Source organism: Brassica rapa, chromosome A05, assembly GCF_000309985.2.
Source record: "Brassica rapa cultivar Chiifu-401-42 chromosome A05, CAAS_Brap_v3.01, whole genome shotgun sequence".
Classification (NCBI taxonomy): Eukaryota; Viridiplantae; Streptophyta; class Magnoliopsida; order Brassicales; family Brassicaceae; genus Brassica; species Brassica rapa.
The window spans coordinates 3,957,057-3,967,090 of record NC_024799.2 but is presented as its reverse complement, the minus strand read 5'-3'; the positions used below and the strand labels follow the sequence as shown (position 1 = coordinate 3,967,090).

General features: G+C 36.5%; 4 protein-coding genes and 1 long non-coding RNA gene across 6 annotated transcripts; 3 read left to right on the top strand and 2 right to left on the bottom strand.

Moving 5' to 3' along the window:
- Positions 1–201: 201 nt before the first annotated feature.
- On the top strand, positions 202–2,348 carry LOC103867163 (NADPH-dependent aldo-keto reductase, chloroplastic). Its single transcript, XM_009145202.3, has 7 exons — positions 202–499; positions 808–858; positions 1,043–1,119; positions 1,217–1,304; positions 1,417–1,692; positions 1,769–2,017; positions 2,100–2,348. Exons 1-7 carry the CDS (start codon positions 380–382, stop codon positions 2,169–2,171), a joined length of 933 nt encoding a protein of 310 aa, XP_009143450.1. The 5' UTR covers positions 202–379; the 3' UTR covers positions 2,172–2,348.
- Positions 2,306–3,333, bottom strand: LOC117133918. Its single transcript, XR_004457987.1, has 2 exons — positions 3,136–3,333; positions 2,306–3,098 (listed from the first exon to the last, which is right to left on the bottom strand). It is a non-coding gene; the product is annotated as an uncharacterized LOC117133918 (long non-coding RNA).
- Positions 3,077–5,354, top strand: LOC103867161 (NADPH-dependent aldo-keto reductase, chloroplastic). Of its 2 annotated transcripts, none has more exons than XM_009145201.3 (7): positions 3,077–3,298; positions 3,378–3,428; positions 3,893–3,969; positions 4,066–4,153; positions 4,363–4,638; positions 4,720–4,962; positions 5,068–5,354. In XM_009145201.3, the coding sequence occupies exons 1-7, from the start codon at positions 3,179–3,181 to the stop codon at positions 5,152–5,154; spliced, it is 942 nt and encodes a 313-aa protein (XP_009143449.1). In that variant the 5' UTR covers positions 3,077–3,178; the 3' UTR covers positions 5,155–5,354. The 2 variants fall into 2 exon arrangements, with proteins under 2 accessions (XP_009143449.1, XP_033146945.1); XM_033291054.1 differs by having other exon boundaries at positions 3,136–3,298; positions 3,366–3,428.
- LOC103867773 lies at positions 5,224–7,521 on the bottom strand. Its single transcript, XM_033291057.1, has one exon. It carries the CDS (start codon positions 6,667–6,669, stop codon positions 6,004–6,006), a length of 666 nt encoding a protein of 221 aa, XP_033146948.1. The 5' UTR covers positions 6,670–7,521; the 3' UTR covers positions 5,224–6,003.
- Positions 7,522–7,765: 244 nt separating this feature from the next.
- Positions 7,766–9,456, top strand: LOC103867160 (aldo-keto reductase family 4 member C10). The gene is made up of 6 exons (XM_009145200.3): positions 7,766–7,976; positions 8,082–8,132; positions 8,223–8,299; positions 8,387–8,474; positions 8,555–9,079; positions 9,163–9,456. Exons 1-6 carry the CDS (start codon positions 7,857–7,859, stop codon positions 9,244–9,246), a joined length of 945 nt encoding a protein of 314 aa, XP_009143448.1. The 5' UTR covers positions 7,766–7,856; the 3' UTR covers positions 9,247–9,456.
- Positions 9,457–10,034: the final 578 nt, after the last annotated feature.

Here is a 10,034-nt window from a genome sequence, read left to right as displayed (position 1 = left end):
ATATTTTTATTTAATATGAATATTCTAAACGAAGCAGCTGCGATATTAGCAAAGGAAAAGTATTAACTTCTAAAGTACAAATATGAGTTGTAATCGCATTAACAAATATGTTATCATTTCAGCCCTCGAGATTGGCAGAAAGATAATCTAGATGAACGAATAAGAAGTGTACAACGTAATATAAATATCTGACGTGCCGTTAATAAGAATACAAGAACGAAGTCAGTCTAGCGACGAATCTCCCGCCTTTGTCGCTTTCCCTTCTTACTTTTTTTTGTTTTGTCTTCTTTTTCTATTGATAAGTGGACGGAGTTGAGAAACGCAGTCTGCACTTGAACCGACACTATACAAGCGATTTTAATCTGAAGCCTCTCTAATAATGGCGAACGCAATCAGATACTTCGAGCTCAACACCGGCGCTAAAATCCCATCGGTGGGTCTCGGAACATGGCAAGCCTCTCCAGGACTTGTCGGCGATGCTGTCGCCGCCGCTGTTAAGGTTCGTCTTTCTTGGTAAATTAGGTTACATGGTTCATCGCATTTACTTGGCGATCTCTTTCGATTCTTAGTTGTTAATATATAAATACAAATGTTAACTTCTCCTAATAACGAACATATATGGAAATATGTTCAAGTCTTACTTTTTTATAGATATCAAAAACATACTTTTTTAGAAATATCTCAATTTCAAAAAAAATAAAAAAAGCAATATTCGTTTTTAGCATGCTTCTTGATTTACTCAATTTATTTTTTTTGTCGTAACTCTAGAACCTGAGAGGTATTTTTTATCTTAATGTTTGGTTGCAGATCGGATATCGTCATATTGATTGTGCTCAGATCTACGGCAACGAGAAAGAGGTAGAACAAACCACGTAGATTCTTGACTTAGCCAAATTGAATTATCGTGTTAGTCTTTTTCAGATGTTCAGTGAGTAAATTGATCTTACATTTAGTGATCAAGTTATTAACAGTATTTGTTTACCCTCTTGATTGTGTTGATGGCAAAAGTAATGACAAACATGTGTGTTGTTTCCCTGTGCAGATAGGGACAGTTTTGAAAAAATTGTTTGAAGACAATGTAGTGAAACGCGAGGAGTTGTTCATCACTTCCAAACTATGGTATATTGTGTTATGTCGTGTTTATTTAATACATAGTCTGTGGACTAAGTGTAGCTTTAATCATTACATTTTCAAATTGTGTATCATCAAACTATAGGTGTACTGATCATGATCCTCAGGATGTGCCAGAGACACTAAACAGAACCCTACAGGATCTACAGCTTGACTACGTCGACCTCTATTTGGTATGGGATAAGTAACATATATCAATTAGAACTTAATCCTAATCTGTATAGCACTTTTGCTCATGGATGGAAGATTTAGTGACTAACAAATTTCTTTATATTCTTCTTGAAGATGCACTGGCCTGTACGGATGAAGAAAGGTTCTGTTGGAGCTAAGCCAGAGAACCTTTTACCTGTAGATATTCCTAGCACATGGAAAGCAATGGAAACACTCTATGATTCGGGCAAGGCACTAGCCATAGGTGTAAGCAATTTCTCAACCAAAAAGTTAGCTGATCTTCTGGAGTTAGCTCGTGTCCCTCCTGCCGTTGTTCAAGTCGAATGTCATCCTTCTTGGCGACAGACTAAGCTACGAGAGTTCTGCAAATCCAAAGGAGTTCACCTCACTGTAAGCATCACTCATCTCACCAATCCATTTACTTTCTCTGCACCGTACCCTATAAATTGATTCAATATTCTTGCAGGCATACTCGCCCTTGGGTTCTCCGGGAACAACGTGGCTCAAGAGCGATGTTTTGAAGAATCCTATACTAAATACTGTTGCTGAGAAACTCGGAAAGTCTCCTGCGCAAGTTGCGCTTCGCTGGGGACTCCAAATGGGTAACAGTGTACTTCCCAAGAGTACTAATGAAGGAAGAATTAGAGAGAACTTTGAAGTGTTCGACTGGTCAATACCCGATGACTTGTTTGTCAAGTTTTCGGAGATTGAACAGGTCAGCACTTCGTTCTTTACATTTCATTACGTTAACTAGGCTTGATCTAAATTGAGAGTTATGTATTTTTGATGACATGCAGGCTAGGTTATTGACTGCTCCATTCTTTGTTCATGAGACACTGAGCCCTTACAAGTCTCTTGAAGAGTTGTAGGATGGCGAGATATGATATTTCAACAGATCCAATTGTTTTGTCAATAATGGGAGGTTACTCTCTGCCTGTTGAACTTGACATTTTATCTATAAAAATGATGCCACTCAAATAAGTTATTATCATGTTTGTTGTTATTTTGAATTATTATATTATTCAAAAAAGTTATTGATCCGATTATACAATTCGCAATATATTGTAATCATCTCAAATAGAAAATGTGATGCTTGTAGTTGGTTGTTATTAACATACCAATCAAACCCTGGTATATAGTGCCAGATTGTCTAAACGAGAAATTGAACGTGCCACTAAATTGTTATTTTGAGACGTTGATGTTGATGACCACCACCTCATATGGCCCACATGGACCCATACAACATGTAAGTTCTTAATTTATTCGAGTTGAAAATTTTCTAGGAACCGCAAAAAAATGTTATAAGATCTCTAAATTCAAAACCCTGGAAATATGTATAAAGTTTGAATATATGATCTTACAAATATTTGTTTACTTTTACAAAAACAACTTTTCTTTAGTAATTGCACTCAAAAAATCATTTTGTACGGTTAGCTAATCTTTTTTCTATTTAAGATAACATCATTGATAGTTAAAATATGAGAAAAATTTATCTAACTTAAAAATTATCTTAAAAAATTGTAACTTGCAATTTAGAAAGCGGTCGACGGTGCAAATTAAATGCATAGATTAGCTCAAAACAGCCGTCGATCATTAAATACGCTCGAGCCAATGCATGCGTGGACCCAAAAACATGTTACTTTGAACGATCGCATTCGACATAGCAACGAGGCGATCTAAATGAGCGAATAATATACGTCCATGTAATGATCAATATATGACGTGGCAATACTAAAATTCAAGAAAAATTAAGTTTTCCTACGAATCTCCCCTCCTATATAGCTCTCACTTCTCACCTACACAATTGAGAAATGCTGTGTGCGAGCGTCAAACCAAAACCAGCGATCTTAAACTCATAACCACCAAGTCTCTGACAATGTTGAACGCTATCGGATTCTTCGAGCTCAACACCGGTGCTAAGATCCCGTCTGTGGGTCTTGGAACATGGCAGGCCTCTCCTGGCGTCGTTGGTGATGCCGTCGCTGCCGCTGTTAAGGTTCATTGTATTTGCTTTCGATCTCTTTATATGCTCAGGTCTGATACTGAAGCTAAATTAATCTTAATTCTTGTTGAAGATCGGCTATCGTCATATTGATTGTGCTCAGTTGTATGGCAACGAAAAAGAGGTCGGTGCATTAGATGCATAGTTTAGTCAAGCTTATATGTTCGTGTATCAATTGAATTCCTAAAACGTACTCCCTCATTTACTAAAAGATAGATTTTCTGGATTTAGTTTTTATTCGACAAAGGTAGATTTTTAAAATTATTTTTAGTAATTGATATTAATTAGTTGTATAATTTTTAAAAATATTAATTAAAACATTTGAATTGATTAAATATCATTATATCATTGATGATAGTTATTAAAAAGTATATAATAAAAATAATTAATTATGTTAATTATAAACATATATTATTTTATTAATTTACGTGAATACTCTAAAAATTTATTTTTAGAAACATATGGAGTATATTATTGTTAGCTATCTTATGTTGAGCCTTATGTAGCCGTTAATCAAAACACATAATTAACCATTATTCAGCTATGTATAATTTACATTACATTGTGAAATCACCTCCTCCTATGCAGATTGGGACAGCTTTGAAAAAATTGTGTGAAAAAGGTATAGTGAAACGCGAGGAGTTGTTCATCACCTCCAAACTCTGGTATCTTGTGTTGTTATGTGTTTATCTGATGAATATCGTGTGCTTAAAGATGCGCTAGCTATCTAATCTTGCATTTTCAATTTGTGTACATCAAAGGTGTACTGATCATGACCCTCAAGATGTGCCAGAGGCACTGAACAGAACTATACAGGATCTGCAGCTTGACTACGTTGATCTGTATTTGGTAAGCATGCATCAGTTCAACGGATATGTTATTTGATAAGATGTTAATTAAGCCCCATGGGGGTTTACACTAAAAAATAATTAGTAATAAGTGTATTAATGTAGTTTATATATGACATCAGATCTAATATTAATTTAGATGTTGAATTCTTAACAGATATCTTAACTGAAATATTATTCGTTAAAAACTTCTGTATGTTCTTCTTGAAGATTCACTGGCCTGTACGGATGAAGAAAGGTTCTGTTGGAGTAAGTCCAGAGAACTTTTTACCTGTAGATATTCCTAGCACATGGAAATCGATGGAAGCACTCTATGATTCGGGTAAGGCTCGAGCCATAGGAGTAAGCAACTTCTCCACCAAGAAACTAGGTAATCTCTTGGATCTAGCTCGTGTTCCTCCTTCTGTTAATCAGGTCGAATGTCATCCTTCTTGGCGACAAGCTAAGCTACGAGAGTTTTGCAAATCCAAAGGAGTTCACCTCAGTGTAAGCATCACTTATCTCACCAATTTGATGTGCATATCTATGTGTGTCTTACCTTATAAATTGTTTGGATATTATTGCAAGGCATACTTCCCATTGGGTTCTCCAGGATGGTTCAAGAGCGATGTTCTGAAGAACCCAATACTGAATATGGTTGCGGAAAGGCTTGGGAAGTCTCCAGCTCAAGTTGCACTGCGTTGGGGAATCCAGTTGGGTAATAGTGTACTTCCCAAAAGTACCAATGAAGGAAGGATCAGAGAGAACTTAGATGTTTTCGACTGGTCTATACCTGATGACTTGTTTGCCAAGTTTTTTGATATTGAACAAGTAGGGCTAAAATCCACATGTCATTTTTCACAATTCATTACGCAAAAGCTTTGTTTCTCTTCTCGATCTAGAATTAAGAGTTTGTGTATTTTGGACTCAATGCAGGCTAGGCTATTGAATGCTTCCGTCTTTGCTCACGAGACACTGAGCCCTTATAAGTCTGTCGAAGAATTATGGGACGGTGAGGTATGATATTCAGCTGATTTGTTTCTTCTGTGGGAGATTTTGCCCTTTTGAACTTGTCTGTGTTCATAAATGTTCCTGAAAGACATGTCTCTATATAATTTACAATCATATTTGTTTTACTTTGAATTTTTATTTGTAAAGATAACACTGATCTAATTTTACATTTGCATATTAGTCAGCTAAATGGAATATGCGATATTTTTATATGGTTGTGACTTGTGAGTTGTGAGTATACCGATCAAACCCTACATTCACATTGCAATCCTACAATAACAAGGATTCAGTCGAAAGTGAAACAAATATTAACTTTCAGACGGCATATTCTAAATCTAGCATCGGAAAAGAGAGGGTAAATTCATAATTATTAAGAATCATAACTGATTCTTCTCTTTCTCTAACCGATTTTTGATGGAACTCAATTACCTTTACAATCATATACTGACAAAGAGATTCTTCTAGAATTATATCAGATTTATAATACCAAATACATACCTCAAGATGTGCATTGTAGAGATGAACTGGTGATATTATTAATCACATATTTTGTCTAGCCGATTTTGAGATGGAACTCAAGTACCTTTACAATCAAATCATATATAAGCTGACAAATAGATTCTTTCTTGGATTTTTTTTTTTTTTTGATTTTTTAAGTATGTCTTTGTAGTTGAGATCTTTTCGTATAGAAAATTTCAGCTTTGATTTCTTTAAACCAATATCGACATCAATGACACAGAAATTTGCAATCATGCGATTATGTGAAACTGAGACACATACATATATCTCTGCATGTAATGAAAAACAACACCGAAAAGTTAAGACACACCAGCAAGTAAAACTTCATCATCAAAATATTCTTCATCCAGTTCCAGTATACTCATCCGCCACCGTGGCAACGGCCAACTGGGTTGCTACCGTAGCAGTTACAGCTACCACAGCCTTTAAGGCTCCCATAAATCCTCCGTTTTTCTTTTTTCCCTTGCTTGAATCTGGACTTGGGCTTGCTCTTGGAGAGCCCGGGCTCATGTGGGGATGCTGCTGATGATGACCACCACCATGAGGATGTTGCCCATAACCATAGGGGTTTCCTTGACCATAGTGGTGCGGCGACGATGGCTGCCCCGCATGAGGGCTATGCAGGCTTCTCTGCCTCGTTTCCGTTGCATCAGGAGACGAAACATGCATTAGACCGTGTGTGCAAAGCGGGTGAGATTCAAAATTACAGTGCTTACACTTGTAGAACATCCCTTGGATGTAAAATCGGCAAAAATAGCACACACGCTCGGTCATGTGGGCAGGACCGGTGACCAGGGTTAGCTCATGATCAGGCGCGTGCCATGTTTTTATGAGGGTTGGAGGACACGTGGCGCAATATTCATGGAGGTCGTAGTCGCAGTCATTGCACCGGTAGGTCTTGCCGTGACCGTGAAGTTTGCAACCATTGCACGTGTATGTGCCAACTCCGTTGGCTTCGGTCAAGGGATGGTTATGCGTGAAACGCTGAATCGTGTGCGGCTTTGACATCTCACTTGCTGTTTTGGGGTTGAACCGATATCAGTTTTTGATCTTCTTGGTGTTTGTGATCGATGGAGCTGTTTGTAAATATGCAATAACCGTTGGTGTACTATTAATACAAATTTAGTTGACTTTGGTGGAGTTGACTGATCATACGAAGAAAATTTCACAGATGTTATATATTTTTCTTTTTCAAATTGTTGATATTATATATGAATTTATGTTGAAATGTTCTATTACATGCTGGTTCTCATTTGGGACGTGTCTTCAAGTTTTCAACCATAGCCATATTAGTAGTCTTGATGAATGATAATATAAACTGGGCCGGCCGGCCACTGACATATATATTTCCCATTTCTAAAATCTATATGATAGTTAAAATTTTTTGTAAGAGTATATGATAGTTAGTTTATTGACACATACAACTTAAAATGTAGTTTACAGCTTGTATTAGTGCTGTTGATGTATTATCAATGTATCATCCGTGTTCAAATTTGCACAATGCATATTGTTGAACATCTGCACTAAAAAATAAGAATTCTCTACACAAATCACAAATGAATAAAAAAGAGCAACCACTGGATGTACATTTTAAAAGAAAAATTTGAATTACAAATTTGTTTAATTCTTAAACACAACTAAACTTATGTCAAGAGAATACAGCAAGAGCTATAAGGGGGGTGGTGATTTATGGGGGTTTAAGTGATTTGCATTAAAATTACTAATCTTATGTCACCTAAACATGATTTCTTCAAAAATAAATGTTACTGAACTTATAATTTTAAAATATATTTAATTTTACTGATACATAAATTATTTAAATAGCATTTTTTAAAAAAATATTATAATTTAAAATAATTTTTTGTGGAGTTTTAGTTAAAATTATAAAAATCCAAATTACGATGACAAAAAAAATATATAAAAATTCAAATTACATAGTTGTAAATATGATTCTAGAATAGTTAAATTAAAATTATATTAATTTCTATAATTTAATCTGTATTATCTAAAATGTAATACAGTACGTCCAGAAAAAAATTATACAGATAATTTACGTGAAATATTGAAGGCCCAAGTCTTACTAACAAATTAAATTCATTACTACTTATGGTCCAACCAAAACTCTCAACTATATACTCTAACTCATTCATCTTCTCTCACCAACTTTCTCGTCACTCTCTCACCAACTCACATCCATGGCAGAGGAAATCAGGTTCTTTGAGCTCAACACAGGAGCAAAGATACCATCGGTCGGTCTCGGAACATGGCAGTCTGATCCTGGTCTTGTCGGAAACGCTGTCGAAGCCGCCGTTAAGGTTCGTGTCTCTGTGATCACTAATCATAAAGTTTTAGTCTTTATGGTTAAATATTGTTTTTGTTTTTTGTTGTTAACTCCAAATATTGTTTCTGTGACTATGCAGATCGGTTATCGCCACATCGACTGTGCTCAAATCTATGGTAACGAAAAAGAGGTAACGCCTAATCATCCTTTGTTTTGTACTTTCGTCGAGCTTCTTGGTTTTAAAGCAAGAAAGTTACTTTCTTGGTTATGATTTGTGCAGATTGGGTTAGTCTTGAAGAAACTGTTTGATGATGGAGTTGTTAAGCGTGAGGAGATCTTCATCACATCCAAACTTTGGTACTTCTGCATCACTTGTGCTTTAATTTCCTTATAGGTTTATTTCTTTTCAAGTCCGTGTAGCTTCTAACCTTTTTCATATGAAAGGTGTACTGATCATGATCCTCAAGATGTCCCAGTGGCTCTCAACAGAACTCTACAGGATCTACAGCTTGACTATGTCGATTTGTATCTCGTAAGTAACATTTCAAGAATTGTCTTGTAGTGATCCATACTGGTTCCTGAGTTGTTCCTTTTTGTGAACCTTTTTTGAAGATCCACTGGCCTGTTAGTCTCAAGAAAGGTTCTACTGACTTAAAGCCAGAGAACATTTTACCAACTGATATTCCTAACACATGGAAAGCCATGGAAGCACTCTTTGATGCGGGAAAGGCCAGAGCTATTGGTGTAAGCAACTTCTCGACAAAGAAGCTAGCTGATCTCTTGGAGGTGGCTCGTGTCCCTCCCGCTGTTAACCAGGTGGAGTGTCACCCTTCTTGGCAACAGACTGTGCTCAGGGACTTCTGCAAATCTAAAGGCGTTCACCTCTCGGGATACTCTCCGTTGGGTTCTCCAGGGACAACGTGGCTCACGAGCGATGTTCTGAAGAACCTGATTCTAGTCACGGTTGCTGAGAAGCTAGGCAAGACTCCTGCACAAGTTGCACTGCGCTGGGGTCTCCAAATGGGTCAAAGTGTACTTCCAAAGAGCACAAATGAAGACAGGATCAGACAGAACTTCGATGTTTTCAGCTGGTCCATACCAGACGACACGTTATCCAAGTTTTCCGAGATTGAACAGGCAAGTAGATTGCATTCCAAATAGGTCAAAACAAGCTCTCTGTTTTGCTCATAAGGCTCAGGGTTGTGTTTCGAATGTTGCAGGGAAGGTTGGTGAGAGGCATGTCATTTGTTCATGAGACGAGTCCTTATAAGAGTCTTGAACAACTTTGGGACGGTGAGATATGAGACTCATGAGGAGTGGATCATGTGCCATATCATTCACGGAGTTGTCAGTTTATAATAAGTACCACAACTTGTTTCGTACGGAGTGGTATACAACATTTTACTAATAAGCTCGCTTTAAGTGGTCCTACATTTTTCAAAATCTTCGTAAAAAAGACACTGCTGCTCCAGTTAGATTGGATTTGGAATCGATTATAACGAACTTAAGACGCATGTTATTGTAATATGAAGCGTATAACTAAAGATGCTAGACACGTACAATTTGTAAACTTAAGCGCAGAGAAAGGATCAAAGGCTAACATAAACAGTAAAGAAATCAAACATAGTGGCATCAGGCATGAGTGACGTTATTTGAGAGAATAAATGGTGTTTATACGCAATTCTCAAGCTAATTTTGTTTGGCGACTTGCTACTTGTGTATGAAGTTTTTTAGACAATTTCAAACAAATAACAGTTTATGCTTAATTGTGTTTACAAATATATAAACTTACGTTCACTTGTTTTCCATAAGGATTAACATTAACTCCGTCATCAGACAGTCTGAGAACGTGCTAGGGCAGCTTTTTATTGACATTGGCTAGTTGACTGACCATAATTAATGATATTTTTGGCTAGTTGACCATACCATAATTACATTTAGTCATTTGTTTCGTTGAAAAAAAATTGGTTGATTTTACCATTACAGTTAACATATTTTGCAGTTCTGTGAATTTTACACGAATAGTAGGAGAAATAGGCGAACTAGAGAACCTTGTACAAATTGATTGCATGGGGTTGGAAGGTTATTTTTG